We start from the raw sequence: 21,197 nt of genomic DNA, 5'->3' as shown, positions 1-21,197 counted from the left end.
TATTATGTTGGTGCATAGATACTTAAATAGTTGGCCTTTCTATTGTATTTCCAAAGAGATTCCATATTGTACTTTCTCCTTTTCACATCTGACACGCAAGTCTCCATGCTTTAGGCTTAAGTTTTTAATTTATTTTCCCTTTTCTTTAACTGAGGTAAGGATATGGCTACAGTGCACTTCAGTCAGCCATCCAGTTTGAACAAATGGAAAGCTAAGCCTGGCACAAGGATATTAAATTTCATTTAAACTTTCTAAGTACTAGCCTGAAATGGAAAGAATAATAGCTTATAAGCTGCAGCAACTGGTGTTAACCAGGAAAAGTGCAAAGCCAGAGCTCAGTTAATTAACAGCAAACAGCCCATAAAATGGAAACATACAACTAAACTGGAGTTTTCCTAAAACAACATGAAAAAACCCGGAATCTTTAAGTGGTTAGAAAACTGCTGAAGCTGTGTCTGGTGTAGGCTGGCTTTGGTTAAAACTGAGTGGAAACTACTCCTAGTTAAACATGAGCACCACCAGACCCTTTCAACCTATTTTCTCCTGTGTAATAATGGCTTTTCATTTCAAACTCATTTAGTTTGAATGATCTTGTCACACCTACTGAAAGTAATTCAAACACTTTCAGCACTAGTTGGAAGAAGCCTAAGCAAACTCTTAATCTTCTGCACTGTCCTACTGATGAGAAAATATTTGCAGTGGTTAAGCCTCTGAAGTGATTTGAACTTTTGAATTATTCTTGTCTGACTAGAGAGCACTCTGTATTTTAGCAGAATAAAATTTGGTCAAAACTGTACTACACCATGACTTTCCACTGCTGTAACTCCATGTGGAAACTATTTTTTTGAAAAGTACTCAGAGAATTGTAACTGAATTGGCCCCATTCTCTGATTAGATGGGAGTTTTTAAAGCTACAGTAAATGCTAGCTCAGGGCTCTAATCAATCTATTTCTCTTAATTACAATGCCTGCTACTCAATCTACCTCTACCACAACTCTTCGGTCAACAAAATGTTTATTGCTCTTGCTTTTCAGTGTAAATGCATGTAGGCCAGGCACATTTTTTATTTCTTCATTCTTCTTCCATTTCAAACTCATAGCTATGCAGCTGGAATTTTCTAGCAAAATGGCTAAACCAGAAATGTTAGGGAAAAGCATAAAAGAGAAGTAAAAATTGATAGACTGAGAAGAATATATACTACTTTTTAATGAACTTCAGATTATATGAAATGTACTGTATCTTATCATAAAAGGGAAATTATATGGAAAGATAAAATTAGAGCCTTCAATTAAGAAAGTCTCAGTAATTTACTAACACTATGAAACTACTTGTGCTGTACAAGTCAGCTGAACAGGAAAGGAACATTAAAATTGAATATAAATTTTGAGGATTTAACTCTAATTTTATGTTGAGCATGTCTTAAGATGGTTAAGGATTAATTTCACTATGTCCCTGTAGACATGAAGTCAATTGGCAATGTGACTGCAGCAAAGCTGTGAGCAAAAATATACTCTATTAAGCAACACAAATCAAGAAAACAAATACAGGTTTGTGCAGAGCTTAAAAACAGAGGTCTTCCACTGCCCATGGATCTTCACTGGATTCCAGAGCCTTGCTTGAGATTTCACACCAGAAATATGACTATAACAAACTTCCATATGTCCACTTTGCATGTGGCACTTTGTGTCTTCACACTGGTTTTACATTTGAACTCACTAAATTTTCTTAGAGTTAGGGGCCTGTCTCTGGATAGAAAGGACAAAGGAATGGAACAGAGAGTTGCTCTAATGTGTGCTTCAGAATTTTGGGGAAAGGAGTAACTCACAAAGGAACAGCGCAAGTTGCAGACGCTTTCCTGGATGCATAAACCTGACACATGTAACAGCTGAGTGCTGGTACCCTGCCAAGTTCTGTGCTGCTCCACATTTACTTAAAAAAGCTCCCCTAAATTACCATTCTCTCTGCAAGGGATTCCTTCAGCCTCTGATCTTAGGAGTTGCTCCTAACCACAGGGAACAACCCTGCTTTTGTAACTGGGAGGGTGAACATTAGCTGGATCACACTATTTTTCCCAGTGACATTGCTCATAGGTTAGCAATATCACAATGTCAGAGAAGAATCTCTTCCATGAGAATTCTCTGGTGTTCTATGGACTGCTCTACAGACCCCAAAGGAAGACCACTAAGCTTGGTAGAAGGATTAAGTAATTTTAGAATTTGGCTTTTTAGAAAAGGCTGCAGATGGGACACATCATCTTCAGCTTCAACTTTCAGCTGGGAAACAACAAGCATCAGGTAAATAGGTACTTGGTAGACTTTTTCTGCCATAGGCAGACACTACCACCAGTCCAAATTCTGTTCCAGAAATTGTGACGTAAAGTCACTTTTATTCTGAATTGCTTTTGTAGTATTGTCTTATTTTTAGCTTTTGTTGGTTTTTTGATGTGTAGCTTCAAAAAAATCCCCAAAAAACAAAACAAAAAAAAAAACCCCAAACCAAACCCAGCTGTTGCCTTATTTATTTAGCAAATTAGGATATCAAATTAATTTCTTATGAAGATTTCTGTTCCAAGTTCTTCAACACCATTTCTGCTTCTTTTCTGTCTCCTGATAAGATCAAAATACAGTTGACTAATATTGTCCTAAAACACTTTTAGTAACTTCAGCTTTTATCTGTCTCATGAAGCAAATGACTGATGGCCCATTATTTGTTACTCAGCTCAGTGGTGTGTTTCAATGGTTTCATTAGAAGGTGGCAATGGTTGCAAACAAATTTTTGATTTTGATGTGTGCTGCATGCTCAAACATCTGACTTTCTAGCATGTAACTGAAATGACCACAAGGTCAGACTAACTTACTTTCAGCAATCTTTGGCGCTTGACATAAAACACAAACACAAGAAACACAAGAGCATCTTCAGAAATTAGAAGTCAGGGTTCTAAGTGGGAGATTTTGTTAGAAAATGGGCCACTCAGTCTAAACATTTAGTGTGTGACTTCTAACTGTTTTAGGAATATTACATTTCAGGTGATGGGATGAGTAAGAGTGAAATTCAGTAAGATGGGCTTTGTTTCAGTAAAACAGTATACTAACTTGAAAATTATCAAGAATCCAAGAACTATACTAAACAAAGTGCAAGAAATGTCCCATTTTTCTTTCTACAAAACAGGGATCAAGCATTTGATTCCTTTGATGAAGCCAACAGAAAATTTACTAATTTAGTCTGAAAGAGCCTCAAAGCAATCAAAACAATTTCTATTCCCTAACAGCACAAAATTTCTTACTGGAACACAGCTGATTTTCAATAGAAAGGCACACACATTAATTCAATCAGAAATATGCAAGACAGAATATCCTTCAATGCTGAGTTCTAAGACACCTTGAGCTTGAAAACGTTCCTGTTGCTGCACTTAAAAACCCTATTTTTCTTCTTGTTACACACCTGAATGTAGCTGTCCTTGGAAAAAGTCTTAAATTTAAATGAGTCTGTAGGGGCACAAACACTGAAGAAAAGTAGGGGGAACAAGTGGGTTTGCATAACTAGTAAGATGCTGGATCAGCTTACTCCAGCTGTAATTTCTCCTAGCTGTAGGACATTTGTTTTGGAGTTTTTTGTTTGTTGGCGGGTGTTTTTTTTGTTTGTTTATTCTGTTATGTTATTTTGTTTTTTGGTTTTTTTTAATCAAAACTTCACTGCTGGAGTTACACAAAAAGTAGTTTATTGCCTGAAAGCCTTCACAGTGATTTGTATTTCACAAGATGAGTAGAACAGTTTCATAAAGAAAAACAAAGTTGTGGAAAAAAACCCAAAACCAGTAATTTTTGTCCTAGAAACAAATGACAGCACTTCTAGGTGCCTTCCTATGTAAATGTGCTTCCTTCAGGACACTCCAACGAGAACTTTGGATGCAATCCTTAGGCTCAACTCGTGCTTCTGTCATCATTCCTGTGCAGCACTTAGATCTGTCTGCAGAAGAACACAGGGTCTCTTCTGGCAGCTGTTAATTCCACAGACATGAACATAACATCTTCCTTGTAGGCTGCTGACCCCCTGGCAGCAGAAGACATTACATTAATATTTATTTATGAATACAGACTCTGCCTCCAAAGCTCGACTGAAAAAACAGTGACTTGAGCCATTCTCTCCATGTCCTGTGACACTGAAGAATTTTAAGCCTGTGAGCTTTGTTTATGCATGAGAAAGACTCATGTAACAGATACCTGAGCCTTCTCGCCTCTCATTACAGGACTTTGAAGCTTGCACTTTGAAACTGAATCATTTTGATCAGCAGTATGCGGCATAACATATGGCTGACTATGGTAAAAGGCTGAGCTAGTAAAAAAGCTGGTTGATTAAATGTGAAGCAGAACAATCTTAAATATTATGAGTTATGTTCAACAACTGTTGAATGAATGCTAGAGAGAAAAAATTGGTGGTTTTGGTTTTTTTTCTTCCCTTCTAGGATCTTTGAGTTCACACAAAATAAAACATCACTGTTCATTTAACCACAGTATTGCACAATTGTATTTAGCACAATGCTAAAACATTTGTTCTATGGTTTTAACATTTGAACAGTCTAGAATTACATCTGCAGATAACTACTTGTGCAATGTCCCCATCTTAAACAGTTCTGTTCAATCAAACACTGCCTTCTTTGGTAAGAGCTTAACAAGCTTTACTGGCATCTAGTTCTTTCAAGGATGATAAAAATAAAAATCTGGCTCAATGTATTTTTAAAAATGGGAAATTAGGAGTGCTCCAAACTTTTAAAAATCTCTTAAATACTTAGTGTGATTTTCATTTATCCCCAGAGTTTCGCAAGAGCTTTTCATTTATCCCCAGTCTTTCACAAGAGCTTTTTTTCCTTTTTTTTTTGTTTTGTTTTTTTTTTAGTTTCATAGACTGCTGTGTTAGAATGGATTTGTTAGAAGTCTCTCTTACAGAAGTTAGCAACAAAAAATTAAAAATGAGACTGTATCTCAAATACTTGTAACATTTACTTACCATCACAGTAAGAAAGTATCTCTCAATAATGTGCAATATTCAGCCGCAGCTATTTGAGCGATCTGAAGGAAGTGATGCCTTAGGTTTTAACTTGTCTATTTCTCAAATCCTGTACTGCCTAATGTGTAATTCTGAAGTTTCGTGTGGCCTGTTAACTACTGCTCTCTCATGCTGGTTAGACATAACAAAGCCTCTCTAGGTTTGCACTTCAAGGACACCTTGTTGTCCCTGGCCCCAAAACGTGTAAAATAAAAGCCTTTGAGAGGAGGGGCAAACTTGGGGTAATTACATCATTAACTGAAATTGTAATTGGAGAATTAACCCTGATATGCAAATGGACCAAACTTATAAAAATGTGAAGAACCCATGACACAGCGTCCATCCTGGGTGGAATCCTTTGTAGGCTTTACACTCCCAAGGTCTATGTTTGAAGGCCTTTCAAATAAATACCTACTTTTATTCTCTTATTCTTGTCTGGCCTCTGTTTTCAGGTAGCCACTTTAAGGCATCAGAAGTACTATTTTTTAACCCTGCAGGGAAGCTTGAAAGCGGCTGAATTTACTTTCTTTTTCTTTAATTCACAGGAAGCAGCAATATATTTTAAAACTGTTTATTCAGCTTCAGGTATGTCTTCTAAAGATACCTGTGGTATATTTGATGCACATCTTCCCTCATTACATCGAACACACTTAACCTTTGAGGTAATTTAGGACAAAACGTAAGAGCACTTTCAAAAAATAAAAGCAAGAGATCAGTATTAAAAATTTTAGGCAGGATAAATAGAAAAATATTCTGTCTTCCTTTCACTACAAATAGTTTCAGCATAATATACTTGAAAAAGCAAAATAATCAGGGCACAAAGTCCAAGTGAATTTCCAAAGCAAACCTTATTTAAGCAAGCATTTCACCTGTGCTAACATTTCAGGGATTGGGCCCCACAGCAATAGAGAAGACAAAGCTTTCCTGAGGCGGGTTGTCTCAGGTTCTTCTGCACCTTATATAGAGGAACAGAGGAAGGAAGGGTCAAAATTTTACCAAAATTAAAAATCAAACCTTGTCATGCTGGCTCCATATGGGCAAATAATGGTCCCTCTCTACAGCAGCATCTCCATTTATGCCTGTCAGCCAGTACTGACTCTCAGTATTAACTGCATGAAGGAACATACACCCAGGGAAATTTGGGGAAATGTTAGCAGTGGTGTCCTGCTGTCCCAGAAGGACCTTTCAGTATTCCAGAGATACAAGGCACTTGCTGGGAAGGCCTGAGATGAAAGCTGTGAGTTTAGAAGATGGTCCTCTGCCCATTCAGTGATGAAGGTGTGCCATACTTCCCCTGTGATAATTCCAAAAAGGAACTCTGATTTAAAATGTGACATCTTCTGGGTATGTGAAGATTATTCCTTTGCAAAGCCTGATTTCACCCTCTCATTTATATGCTGTACTGCAATACTCTAAGTGAGATGCTTCTACAGTTGCAAAGATATGTTTTGAAAACGACACAGACAATGCAAGTTATAGTTTTTCATACAAGTTAAAAAAGCTAATCGGAATCTTCATCATCAAGGTATTCCTCTGCATTACTCAATGTTCGGACTGTACCTGGAAAGAAACAAAATTAAATCAAAGTACTAAAAATACCAGGCACAGAGGCAACAAGACTGACATAATTCACAAAAGCGACAACCATTGTTATCCTAGATTTCTGGAAGAAGAAAATGATTAAGTTTAAACCTAACCTGCTCAACTGTTTTGTGAAAAGAAATCTAAGGGAAAAAAATCATGTTTCTCTATTTTAGGAGAAGCAGCAAAGGGAGAATGGGAAGAAAAGAAATTGCAGGGCCCTGTGCTCAAGGGGCCATACTTTAAGAAAAGTACAAATTACAGTTCTTCTACTCCTTCTGCTGTGTTTAGCAGCACAATTAACACAACCTTTTTGTTTCTATGACATGATTTTAATAATTTAAATTTTTTAGAATATACTTCAGCAACTGATTTTGAATATCTGTCTGTACATGTGAAACATAAATCTGAACAAAGAGAGGGAGACAAAGTAAGCTTCCTCCAATGAAACAGTTTTAGATATGGACTATGATAGAAGCCATATGTAATTAGGAACAAGGGAGAGGAAGACTGATTATACAGAACTGAATCTCTGACAAAGAACAATGTTTCACTTCCAGACACTGGAAGTACTTAAATGCAGACTCAAGAGACAGAAAAATGAAATTAGTGAAAATAACCAAGAAAATACAAAATACAAGGAAAGTATACAGATCAGTGGTGTCAGAGATATTACAAAAGGCAAGGCTGAGACAAAAAACCAAAAAACTGAGATTATCGGCTGTTATATCAAGGCAAGCAAAAAAAGACAGGGTGTGAAATTACCAGAGACTGGTGATAGATGAGGTGACCAAGGATGAAAAATCTGTCAGTCATTGAACCAAAATTAATTTAAAGGGAGTGAAGAAGTAGATTAGTTACTTAGCACCAGGAAATAGAACATTAGTATAATTACTGGGACATCAGAACAGAGAAAACACCTGTACCAGGTGCCTACAATAGACATGCAAAGATGAACAAAGTGCTTTTAATAGGGATTAACTAAGTTTAGGAAAAAATTACGTATTATATATATATACACACATATATGTATGTATGCATATATATGTATGTATGTACACACACAAACACACACAGAGAAGGACTTCTGCCATTTTTTACAACTGCTTTCTTAAGAACCAAGATTGGGAGAAATAATTTGCCAGTTTTCCGGGAAATTTTGATTTTACCTCTACCAAAGAGCAGGACAATATTTTTCCTGCAACTGCTCTTCCTGGCCTTCTCAAGTTGCAGTCAGCTATTCCTCCATTTTAATTACCATAACCTCTAGGCTCCTACAGGTTAGCATTTCCTCTGTTCTCACTAGTCCTGTGATGATGCAATTGCTATAGTGCAATACCCCATCAAAACCAACTGTAACTCTGCATGTGTTTTTAAGTAATTTCTTGTTTCACTTAGAGTTTCCACCCTAACTTCAGCCTCCTGAAAGGTATAGGTAATAGCAGTTACACAATACTGAACAATTCAGTCTTTTTTCAGCTTTTTAAAATAGCTTCTTTAACTCTTTTGGACTTGGACACTATGCTATTGGGACAGATGAACACAATGGGAGGCAGTGAGACTATTTTGATCAACACCTGAAAGCATTCTTTCCTTAGAAAAGTCACTCAGAGACACACAGAAATTATAAAGTAAAAAATCTAGCAGTAAGAAAAAGAGGATCATCTGTTGGTGCTTGTTTGGCTTAAGTTTGGAGGAACAAACAAGCATATGCGGCAAGACAGCACACTGTTTTATTCTTGTAACCTGTCCCTTATGGTATGCTACTTCTAAAATAGTTTCCATCCTTGCTTTCATTCTGCCTGAAGGGCCTGTCTTCTATTTCCTTCCCTTTCTTTACCATTTTCACATATTCTGAACTCTGTTGCCTCTTGCTGACACAAGGTGGCATTTTGTGTGGAGTCAGCAGCACTGCATAAGATAAACCATGTTCATATCATAGCTCTAAACTAACCCTCTCAAGTGAGCCCTTCCAAACACAACTCTTAGCCCATGTAATTCCCAAATGGTTTTTATGACTATCAATATATCGGTATTTGGTTAAAATATTAAGTGTCCTCCAAAAGTAAAATTATCAAACAAAATCAGAAATACCTGCACTCTGTTTCTTCTTAAGCAAGGAAGCACAAGCTGCGTTTGTTGCCATATCTAAAGCCAGTTTCTTCTCATTGTTTTTCAGATCTGTTCTTGCCCCTTCATGAAGAAAATTTTCATCATGAATCACTATCCCAGTTATTTATCAACCAATGTCATTATGATATGAATTTCACTAACGTGGGTAGAACAATAAAGGACAAGGGAATCTGACCTACTGACTGCTCTGAAGCAGACCAAAAGCTATGGATGCTCTTCCATAAGCTACAGTTGATTAGGGAACTTGCTGGCTGCTCTTCCTTTTTAAGAAGCAGATGTCATTGCTGTTCTGGGGTTTAAGTGCCTAATTTTGTCTGTAAAGCAGGATGAAATTATCTTGAGCAAGTGAGATGTCTACCTTCCAAACAGCTGCCAGATTTTTCTGCAAGACTTTTCCTGCAAGTCAGGCAGGTGACTGATGGCTAATGACTGTACCTGAGTTATATGGAAACACTTAAGAAATATAAATTAAAAAACCTTCAGGAATCTAGTCTGCACACAGATTGTTGAAACCTTGGTGAAGATCTTTACCCTTTTCCAGCAGCATCTCTACAATATCTGCATAACCTTTCCATGCAGCAGCATGCAAAGCTGTGTCTCCCAATTTGTTCTGTGGAGTTAGAGGGAAAAGCAACAGGATTAAAATGCAGCAAAAAAACTTTCAGCTTCTACCACGGGTGAGTAACACCACGCCTCTACTGTAAGCGTCTATTGGTTTAACCTACCTGTTGGTTTAACTCCAAGTTTGCCTGGGTAAGCAGAACATCTACTACATCTGCAGAAAACAGGGAGAGATGTTAAGAGAAAAATGTAGTGGAAACATATATGCTTTTTTTTGCATTCGTTGTAGTTAAGATTCAATGAAAGACCAATCAAATCAGCTAATGAAAATCTGTAAGTCAGACTGCATTGGGCAACCAACCATTAGTCACAAAACATGCTACTGCATACAATACCCAAAATAATACCAGAGTTCTTTTTGATCTGTCCTTCTTCCACTCTGCTTATAAGTTACGCTAATTAGCATGCCTGCTTCAACAGCAAAACCAAAACACAGCATTTGATGGAGCTGAACCTCCCTTCTAGCCTGATTTTTATTTACAAAAAAATAGAGTAACATTGAAAAAAACCCAGCTTCATTATTTAGTGCTGCAATTTTATCAGTCAGCCTAACAAGCATATCAAGAAAACCAGAGAACAGTAATTTCAAATTAATTCTCTGATACCTTTATGTCCTCCATGGCATGCCCAATACAGAGCTGTGTTTCCAGCTTTGTCTAAGCCATTGACACCAACTCGATTATCCAAACACTCTCTCAACCAGCTTAGGTTGCCTGAAAGACAAAATCAGTTTTGATTACCTTTTTTTCCTTTGAAAAGTTAAAAAACCATTAAAGGTTCTTTAAAGGAAATAGTCCTTTCTGAAAGTGATTAGCAGCAACATTTATAATTCATTGAACAACCAGCCATACCAAAAATCATACCAAGTGATACCAAATGTCTTTTCTTCCATTCCCAGAAGACCTTTATATCCCTATGTAGTTAAATGGATGGTACCACACTTTTTCTGTGTATACACAGAGTGGCAATTCTACCAGGCTGTATCTCACTTTTTCCAAGCTGTAAAACTTAGCAGATAACTTGCTCAAGAAATAAGACAACCAAAACAGGCAGAACATATTCTAAATATATTATTATTATTACTATAGCAGAAAACAAGTAAATAATCCTTTAGCATTACACAACTAAAACACCAAACATACCTCGTTTGGCAGCTTCATGCAGCGGATTATCAATAGACTCTGCTTGCTCTGCCACTGAAATGAAAGAGTAAATTCTAACTACTTCTGAAACATGTACTTGACACCTGTGTGGAAATAAAACATATTTGATTCTAACATGAAAAGAGATTTGTGAGTGACAGACTAATGAGATGCACTTTGATTTCCTGTGTATGGGAAGCTAATACAGAGAAAAGCTTGTGAAAACTTCAAACAACAGCATCAAATTGCACAATCTACCTAAATCAGAAGACATGATCCTAGTACTCTGTTCTTACGGTCTGCAAAAGCTTCTGTTCTGCTTATGCATGCAAATTTTGCAAATGTGCAGAGACACCACCCCTACCCTGGTCTAAAATTGAAGCTTTACAGATAATCTCAGTGGGAACATGAATTAACAGGTTGTTTGGGTTATTTTAAATATAACACACTTCAATATTCAAAAGAAATTTGAATGCAGATATGTTGCATGTATCAACTAGTCTTGCATATTAACAGTGCATGACCTCTGATCTCTGGCAGATAGCATGAGTAGAATCAGTTTGGAAATCACAAACTAAAGTGAAATTTGATGCCATGGTAGTCTCAATGACTACGCCATAGATTTCTATTAATGTATTTCTACTAACTACAGGGCAGGGAAAACAGCATTGCTACCGTAATGTTTCCTACTGCAGATGGGACAACAGGAAGCTACTTCGGTCATATTGGCAACTGTGATGCAATCTGTCATGAGACACTGCTACTCTGCCTACAATTCCTGGCAGGACTTGGAAGAATTGTGTATTCGTTGCTTTTAAAAGTGATTTTAGTTGAATCTGAAAAAGCAGTTTCTATTCAGCCCAGACACATATGGGATATTTAACGCGGTGCAATCCCCCAAAAAACCAATGTTTTCTGTGGCTGAATATATTCACTAAAAAAACAACAAAAGGCAAACAAGACCCCATCCTTCAGATACAAGTGTTCTGCCCCTCAAAACTGAGAGTATCTCAGTATCTGTTACCTGCATAACCAGAAACATGAACACTCAGCAAACTCAAGCTGCCTCTAGGTTATAAAAACACAAGACAACCTGTCCACTGCTGATGTACAGTGGTAACTGATACTGCAGATGGATGTATTCTGAAACACATGGTAGAGTACTGTTAAGTACCAATACTGTGATCTGATTTTGAAAAGACAGCTATTTCCTTTGATTGCGAATGATCTTACCAAATAAAAATATTCTAGACTTTACCATAGTTGCTTGGAATTAGTCCAGTTCTCCCTTTGCAAGTTCCTTTCCACCAATTTGTATCACTCTGCAGAGAAAAGGGAAAATATTTTAGATGGGATAATTTGCATCTCAGAAGTATTCAGTCTGTGTGGGATGCCTTAGACTCACCATGTCAGAGATGTAAATGATATCTCCTTCTTCAAAGTACAGTTCATCTGGCTTTAAAAAAAAATTAAGAAGAGTAAATAGTAGCTTAATATGTGTATGCAAGAAAAACAAATACCTGGATAAGTCAGAATACATTCACCTCTTCATTCAAAACAATGATGACTCAATTTCTCTATCACCTACACAACAGCCTGACAGTCTCTAGCTTGGCTTGCTTACAGCTAAGTTTCTGGATCTGTAACTTTCCTAACAACACAAAGACTGTGGCCTTTCCAATGAAGAGCTGTGCAACAGAAGCAGTGAAATACATCTTTTGTTTGTTAACTTCATCCCCTTTTTGGTTGGTCCCAGTTCACCAGATCTCTTAGTCTCAACTATCATTGTTGCCTTTGGAAGAAAAAACAAATTATTTAACATTTCTGATCTTTGATTGTTGGTAACTGATACTACAGAAGAAAGCATGCTACTTTTAAAAAGAGCTGTTCTTAAAAGAGACTGATGATGAATCAGACAGTTTTATTCACATTAAGAATGACTATCCATCAACAAGTTTTATCATTAAAATTTTGGTACAGTTAAGTCTAACATGCCAGTACTAGCAGAACTAAAGAAATATTATAGACAAGGCTAAAACTAAGATTCTCAAACCACTGAAGTCTAGATGTACTTACCGTTCTGGGCTCAAATGTATACAGGGCCCTGAATACTTTCACCTGCCCTAAAAAAAAAACCCAGAAAAACCCCAATTAAAAAAAAAATCAGTACCAGTATCATGCCTTTAAATGCAGCCCTTAAATCCAAATACATTCCTTTCCTTCAAGCTTAATGCCAGTTGCTGAATGAATTTGTGCTACACTTCTATCAAAGAAAATCATGATGAAAAGGCTCAGCAGCCTGAGTTAAAAAATCCAGGAACATGGGTTATGAAGGAAACTGGACTGATCAGTTACATGTAAGTACCCTCTTCTGCACACCTAACATGCTCTTTTATAGCTCACTGTGCAACAAAAGTGTTGTCATTGATTTCTGAGGAAAAGTGTAGTTTCATTCATATATACCCTCACACACTCATACATGCTGTACATACTAGTATTACGAACATCAAATCTGTCACATGACAAAGAAAGAAGAAAGAAACAAACCAATGACCAATGTCAGCAACATGTTCTTATACTTACTTGCAGTCATTATTAGGAAAATAATGCAGTAGCACAGAACTCATTAAAGAAAAATGACAAATGGTCACGCAGTCCTATTTAATGTACTGATGTGCTGTTCTATTTAGATGCTTAAAATAAGCTATAGGGTGTGCAATTCCAGTAAATGGGAAACATTTATTTTAAAAGGCCAATTTGGAAGAGACTGTCAGCAGCATTCAAGCCAAGAAAAGATAACCTTAATGCAGAGAGGTACAAATTTAATTGCATAAACTGCAAAAGAAGCTTCCCGACAAATGTTTTTAAAAAAATTCAAAAAGTACATTTCAATACCATGAACAGAATGTACAAGTACAGAAGAAACATGTATATTATATAATTAGCTAACTGCTGGAGTCCATTGGACTCAATGGAGAAATAAATTATGCAGACTGTTCTGTATTGTTTACTTTTAGCTATCTTAAGTCTTAAGCATGTAGGTTTATTTACTTTTAAATGTGTTGAACTTGGAGGTGTAGGTTACACACAGGTTCTTACACTATATATGTTTATACAGATTATCTTGTGACTGAAGCAGTGTCTGATCCATCAGGACAATAGGTCCAGGCTATTTTGTGTACTCAGAGAAACTGATGAACCTACTGCCAAAGGCTGTACTGTACAATAAAGTGTACACATGCAATGTTTTGCATAGTTTATTAAATGGAGCTAAGCAAGTACAGACAGAGTAGGTTTCAAGAAAAAGCCTTTACCTTTTTTATTAAGAACCATCATCTCTAGAATTGTTTTTGTCTCCTTTTTTTTGCTAGATGTAGTCTTTATTACCCCAGTATCTAAAATCCTACTCACAACAGTGATCAGTTTAGGAAGTTAACTTAAGAGCTTTAAAAATAACATTCTGAAGGTGAATATGCTGACGACCTTGAGAAAGGAGGATGGTACCCAACTGCCATTTTGCAGAACCCCTTGGGGTGGTTCTTAAATTGTATTTTCAAGTGCCTCTGGATATTCCCTAGCAAGAGCAATGCCAAGGCATACTTGTAAAGGCGTAACTACTAAGCAAAACATTTCCGTAGCCCTCTATTCTCAGGCTTTTGTGTGACTAAGTGTATGTAAAACTATAAACATAAAATGAATCTGTATAAACACATTGTCAAGTGCATACAGATAATGTACATATCTTTTTTTTATAATCTGTAACTGCTCCTCACAGTACTTAATTTTTAGTAACACAACAGAAGTTCAATTTGGCTTTATTGGTTGGTTCTTTCTCACACAGCACCCATCTCCTAGACACAAAAGGTCCAAAACTTCTCAAACCTTCACCCCAGAAACTAAATACTTCCAACTGTGGCAACTGCTAAAAAGAATGAAACCTGAGTTATGTTTACTACCTATATAGAAGTGATGAACAAAGACAGTAGACAGTAATGCATCCTGGACCAAAGTGCTTCAGCATGAAGCATGTGAACTGCAGCTGGGGAGAAGTCAAGCCACAACAATGAAAAACAAATGAAGAAAAAAAGAAAACAAAAAAGAATGAGAGATGACAAAACAGGATGGAAGAGAGGAGTACTGCCCCTTCTCCTTGGCTTTCTCCCACAGAAGACACAAAAACACAACACAAAACTGCACACTGACAACTATGGAGACTACAACCATCATCCACCAATTTTCAGCATTTAATTTAAGTAAGGGGAAGAAACGGACAACAAAAGGGAAGAATAAGAAATATTAAAAGGGGAAATGAGAAGATGGCAGAAGACAGGGAAAAGGAGGAAATACGCATTTGTGTGTTGCATGTCTTTCGTAATAACGCACCACATATGTGCCAACAGATTTTCTAAAGTTATCACACCTGTGGAGACAAAGAAGACTGGAAACACTGATACAGTGTGTCAGCTGATTACAGTACAGCTGACACACTGTTTAAACAAAAGGCAATTCATTGTTCGTTTGTGGGGGTTTTTTTTAATTCTATAAGCCTCAAACAGAGTTACTTCCCCAAACGTCCAACTGTCATGTCACAGACCAACACATGCTAAAACATTCTCCTGTGATGAAATACAAAGTACAAATTTGCATGTATAGAACTACAGGTCTGGTTAATGTTAATTTCACAGTACTTTATATTGAAGTTAAACACTACCCATTAGTGGCACCAATCTTTAAAAAATTTTTTTATAAAGAGACATTAAGGCTGTTTACTTTGCTGCATTTAAGATCTTAGAACAAGGGGACTTTAGCATTTGTAATAGATTTTTTTGTACCAAATTCTAACACAAAAATTCAGTCTAGGAGATTAAAATAAAAAAATGTTAGCACACAAAGTGGACATTAGACTTGAATCCCAGTTCTGCAGACACAGAGAAATCATATTTTATTAGGTGCATGGGTATCTGTAATCACTGGAAATACTTTTATCTAGCAGTACCTATCTCTAGGCGTGCAGACAGACTTAGAGCTTGCTTTGGAATATGCAAAAAGATAGAAAGCACCCGAAGTCTTCCTCTGCCCCCACTTACTACTACATGTTTCTAGATTCCTGTGGGATGGTGGACCAGTAATTAGCACTCATTTGAATTTATGAAAGTTGACTGACTGCACCTGCCCACCACATGCTTTTAGAGGACAAAGTAATGAGAATACAGAACACATATGTACCTTTTTAAGATTTCAAGGCACCGGGCACACATAAATTAGTTCATTCTTAATGAGAGGAGTATCCCTTTCAAAAGCAAAGTACATGGAGGCACAGGGCAGTGATAAGTCCCACAACAGGCCTTTTTCTAAGCACAGGGATTTAAAGGGTTCTTCTTTTCAATCCTGTTATGCCCTGCTTGGTGGGTTTAGGGAAGGTTGTTTGATTCATTTAGCACAGAGAAACAACAAAAATCTTCAATAACAAACTCTTAATTGCACACTTTTAGAACATTAAGGTAGAATTAGGTACTTGGCAAATTTTAAAGCAAAATCCAGACAAACTAAGGCACCTCACAAACAATAACTTAGCCAACTTTAACTTAACCAGACACAGGGCACTTACTAAGGCATTGACTGGAATTTTTTTGTCTGGTTTACAATATATTTTAAGAAGAAGTAGTTAGGAGAAGAAAGAAAGGAAGGATAAGAGTAGAAAGATATCACCACCCATTGACCCAGTGACAAGACTGTTGCAACTTTGACAATCACAGTCAAAATGATGGTCCCAACCTCGATCCATAGTGAAAAACCCATGAAGCATGAAGTTAAATGTATTAACATATGCTCAGGTGGGAATACCTAGGTACCTCCTAGGGAGTAGCAGGGTGCAGGGGCAGGGGGAAATTAACACTCACTGATATACCACTGTGGATCACCTGCAGTCCTCTGGTGGAAGGCCTCAGAAATTGGTCTGGGGTTGGGGTTTTGGATGGTTTATGGCACATTCTAAGACATGATAGTTGCCTCTCAAGTCAGCATAGTTGAGCAAGTTATACCCCACCAGAAGGGATGAATACCTTCAGGCTTAGTGTGAACGTCCCACCACCTTCCCCGCGGAGGGGAGCTTTCACACCTGAGCCAGTTGAGTAAGGGAAGACATGAGAAAACACTTCTTATAGGCCTCTTTTCTTATCTGGCTCAAACCCCAGCTTCTTGCTAAACACAGGCTGGCTTGTTGTGGTCATCCTCTGGTGCTCACACGCTCTCCACTTGGGCTGTTATCTTGCACATCATCAGCAAAGCACACTCTGCTTTTGCAAATTTGAGACGTTAACCAGTAATACTTCAGTCTCAAAAATCCCACACTTTAGTCATAAGACTGTCTTCTCCCTTCTTGCGGAATTTGCATTAAACATCTGCAAAACAACTACCTGACAAATAAAAAAGCTAACTTATTATACATACTTAACAGATACAATTACTCTTAGCATACAAACCTCCCAAGTCACACAACTTGTCAAACCCTCCTGCAGAAACACAACATGGTAAAGGAGTCAAACTAACCATTCTCTGTAACCAGCAACACAAAACTAATGACTTTGTCAGGTTGGACTGACCCCACAACCTTTAATTTATTTTGAATAACTTACCTATAAACCTCTCCAGCTTTTTTGAGGGAGGGAAACATGCAACTCATAATTCTAAGATGATCCTTTCCCCACTAAGCACATAAAAGCAAGGAAATGGAGAAACTGAACAGTAGCAAAAGCTTAAAAATGCAGCTTCCGATAGGCACTGAACTGAAGAGAGATAGCTGCTGTGCTTCATAATGCTAATAATAAAAAGATAAAACCACCATTTTCTAAAAAGACTGTAAGATTTTTGTTTTCTTCTTACAACTTCGAGATTTATTTTTCATCAATTGCAGTACCATTAACAGATGATTGCTTCCAAAGAAGTTCTAAGTAAGGAGTACAGCAACAAGGAGCTACTGTTTCTCTCACAGTGACTTTTTTTCCCTACTTCCTTTCTGCTCTTTCACTCCAGCTTCTCTAAACTACCACAGCCATTAGCATTAAAATCCTCACTATTACCAAAACATTCTCCACTTTCTCTCACTTGCTTTCAACCCCCCCCAATGAAATTCTAAAAAAGAAAAAACCCAAAAAAACAACCTGTAACTGCATGGCACTACCTACTCAGGTATTTGTGTTAGGCTGAAATTTCAGCACCAACGGGGAGAAAATGCAATTTCATTAGCGGTCAATTAATATTACTTCCTCAAACGAAAAAACACCCTAACACAGTCCTTGGTTCAAAATATGCATATTGTAAACAAAATAATGATGGCAGTAAGTCAGTGTTCACAGGAGCTACCAAGGGTTGGCCCCACTGACAGGAGTCTTTTGTTAGCATCTGCCATAGAGAACCATAATCACATCTCATTGACTCAAGCAAGATGCTACAAATCAGATATTAATCCTGATGCAGCATCTTTTCATTACTGCTATTAAGACTAAGCAGCTCAAGACTACCATAAAAATCAGAATAACTAACTTAAGATGAACCGACTCACTGTGTGTCACAAAGCACTGTCAGTGCCTACAGTACAGAGAAGGATAATCTCTATGCTGTAGAAAATCAGAACAGACTATGGTAATCAACAGTTAGTTAAAAAACTGCAAGTCTATCAATGTCTTCAAGGGTTCAAGCTAATCCTGGGTTGTCATCAGCCATCTTTCTCTTTGCTCCCATAATGCTGCACAGAAACAGTTCAGAATCAGGTACTCTAGCACCAACTTGATTGAAAACAACTAATTTGAACCCCTACCTGTAACAGATGGCCCAAAAGGAGAAAATATGCAAAGGATACGCTATGTGGGCAAGAAGAAGGACAGCTTGCATGCTCCAGGGCATATGCTAGTTTTGATCTCCTTCCAGAACATTTATAACTGGGAATAGGAATTTTGATATATATTCAGATTAACTTCTTTCAAGGAAGTGAAAGGCATCTTACAGAAAAAGTGTGGTAGTAATGGAGCAGTCTTTGTTTTCTCAGTGTTGGCCTAAGAACCTACAAAGGAATTACATGATCTGGTAATGTATACCAGCACATTAAGTCACAACCTTTTGGCCAAGGGGGAAATACCAAAGGTAAGATGCAGATTAGATGCAAGTGTATCTGTGATACACTTGCAGTTTGTTTTAGTAAGAGAAAACATGTTTATCTTATGATCTCCATGTTTCTGAGGAGATGTGCAATTTTATTAGTAGGACATTATGGCCAAACTGAAACTTTTTTCCTGGTTTCTCACAGAATCACTTAGGTTGCAAAACATCTCTGAGATCATCAAGCCCAACCATTAACGTACCACTGCCAATCCACTGAACTGTGTCCCTAAGTGCCACATCCACATGTCCCTTTACATACCTGCAGGGACTCATTCCTTTCCCTGGAAAGCCTGTTCCAATACCTGACAAACACCCTCAGTGAAGCAATTTTCCATAATAGCCAACCTAAACTTCCCTGGCACAACTTGAGGCCATTTTCTCTTGTCCTATCACTTGTCACTTGGGACAAGAAACAAGCACCCAACTTGCTACAAGCTCCTTTCAGATAGTTGTACAAAGCCGTAAGATCTCCCTAAGCCTCCTTTTCTCCAGGCTAAACATCCCCAGCTGCCTCAGCTACTCCTCATACCAACTACTCTCTAGAGCCTTCACCAGCTCTGTTGCCCTTCTCTGGACTCTCTCCAGCACCTCAATGTCTTTTTTGTAGCGAGGGGCCCAGAACTGGACATAAGACTTGAGGTGCAGCCTCACCAGTACCCAGTACAGGGGGACAGTCACTGTCTGCTGGCTACACTACTTTTCATGCAGACCAGGATGCCACTGGCCTTCTTGGCTACCTGGGCTGGGTCATGTTCAGTTAGCTGTCAACAGCACCCCCTTTTTGTGACGGGCATATGCCCGCCCCTCCTGTTTGGGGCAGGTGCAGCTCACCTGGGGCAGCACCAGGAGTTACCTGGGGCTCTACAGCAGCACCTTTGGACTGGGAATGAGGAGGGAAGGACGGGGGGGGGGCACCTCCCCCCCCCCCCCCCCGCCCCCCCCCCAGCACCCCCCCCAGCCACTCTGTCCCAAGCCCGTAGCACTGGGAATTAGAAAACGAGGTGCTTTGCACACAGGCCTCCAAACAGGTATAGAAGTATTAGAAATACTTTTTACAGGAGTATAGTTTGTACTTTGGCATTCTGCTCACAGACCCAGCAGAGTTCAACATAGCATTTAAGGATTGCGACAACTGAGACAAAAAAAGGTGGAGTCTCCAGTGTTTAGAGAACCATCTTCAACTTCTAAGTAATGCTTACTAGAAAGGGGAAGTGAACACAGAGAATACATGTTGGGGGGGAGGGGGGAAGACTCTATTAAACAAACAAGCAAGCAAGCCTAGTAATTTGTTTAGGAACACATTAAAAAGAATGCAAAGTACAGACTGGTGCCAGCATAGATGACAAACTGGGGTATCCAGGAACAATCATGGACTGCACTAACCAGTATCTGGAATGGAAGGAACAAGCGTCATTTCCTTACAGAAAATCAGAAGTAAAAATGTTCTCACAGAAGATATAAGTGAACACAATGTCACTGGCACAGCTTGATGCTGAAATCTTCTATTTCTTATTGACTTTTTTTTGTGAATACCAGCATGCCTTCACTTGTAGAAAGCTTGTCTGAGGTCCCAGCAACTTGCAGTAATGAGAGGGTTTGAGGTCAGAAATGAAAGTTTATAATTCATACTGAAAGCAGACTGGGAACTGTTTAATTGTTTCTCTGATGTTTTTCTCCCCTCAGACCTGATGACTACAGTGTAACTCCCCACATTCACATGCTCACATCTTCCTAGCTGACAGAAACCTTTCTGTAAGTACAGAAGAAATCCAAACCACCACCACTTACATCAAATTTAAGCCTACTGCCAAGGCCTTAGGCATGTGACTCAATGCAAGTGTTCTGCTCCTGTGAATGCTGTCACAGCTCCTACTTTACCTTAGAATTGAGGTGAACTTGTTTGTGATTCAAACTAAATATTTATGTCCAGAATCCTACTTTTAACTCTGACGGCTACTAGTGGGAGCAAAGTCAACAAACCTGCTTTGAGGTAGCAACCCTTTATGCTACATCCTTATGTTTCCTCCGGCCTCCCTCTCAAATGGTGCAATTTAAAATGGTGCAATTAATTTCCTTGGTACAAAGACTGGTCTTTCTCTATAAAACATAAATGTTGTGTCAACTCTAGGCCAGGATCAACAAACCTTACTGCATCTGGTGAACATGAAAATAAGTAAGGCTTTTTAAAAATATCAATATACCCTTTTCATCTCCTGAAAAGCTTTTGCTGCACACTATATAAGGCTCTAATCAAAAAGATGTCATCACTTAGCACTCTTCAAGGAGAGAGTGCTTAACTAGCAGACAACTAAGCAGAAGCCATTAATCGTCAAATTCAAAGGACTTAATAAGTAACTTTTGTAAATAGCATTAATATCCAACATGATATGAACTCTGCAAAGAATAATGTAGTTTGAGACAACAATACATTTCTTAAAAGATGGAGGGGAAACCCTACTCTTGCATAATGCTGACAGAAAAGTATGTTTCTGCTATTTTCAACATCCACTCCGTTCCCTT

At 38.1% G+C, this 21,197-nt stretch overlaps 1 protein-coding gene across 1 annotated transcript; it reads right to left on the bottom strand.

Moving 5' to 3' along the window:
• Positions 1-3,701: 3,701 nt before the first annotated feature.
• OSTF1 (osteoclast stimulating factor 1) lies at positions 3,702-20,091 on the bottom strand. The gene is made up of 11 exons (XM_017735341.1): positions 20,061-20,091; positions 17,156-17,197; positions 12,597-12,643; positions 11,926-11,976; positions 11,779-11,842; positions 10,521-10,574; positions 9,984-10,091; positions 9,483-9,532; positions 9,289-9,367; positions 8,719-8,817; positions 3,702-6,603 (listed from the first exon to the last, which is right to left on the bottom strand). The coding sequence occupies exons 1-11, from the start codon at positions 20,089-20,091 to the stop codon at positions 6,545-6,547; spliced, it is 684 nt and encodes a 227-aa protein (XP_017590830.1). The 3' UTR covers positions 3,702-6,544.
• Between the last annotated feature and the right edge of the window lie 1,106 nt (positions 20,092-21,197).

This window comes from Corvus brachyrhynchos, unplaced genomic scaffold (assembly GCF_000691975.1).
Source record: "Corvus brachyrhynchos isolate BGI_N302 unplaced genomic scaffold, ASM69197v1 scaffold22, whole genome shotgun sequence".
Classification (NCBI taxonomy): domain Eukaryota; kingdom Metazoa; phylum Chordata; class Aves; order Passeriformes; family Corvidae; genus Corvus; species Corvus brachyrhynchos.
Note: the sequence above shows the minus strand (reverse complement) of the source record. Positions and strands in the feature narration are given on the sequence as shown.

Excerpts from the sequence above, each read along its gene's own strand:
- OSTF1 (XM_017735341.1), bottom strand. The coding sequence starts at position 20,091 with ATGACGCTTGTTCCTTCCATTCCAGATACTG. Across the intron at positions 11,843-11,925 it reads TCATTTACATCTCTGACATG|AGTGATACAAATTGGTGGAA; the intron begins GTGAGTCTAAGG and ends TTTTCTCTGCAG. Across the intron at positions 8,818-9,288 it reads AGAGATGCTGCTGGAAAAGG|GGGCAAGAACAGATCTGAAA; the intron begins GTAAAGATCTTC and ends TTCTTCATGAAG.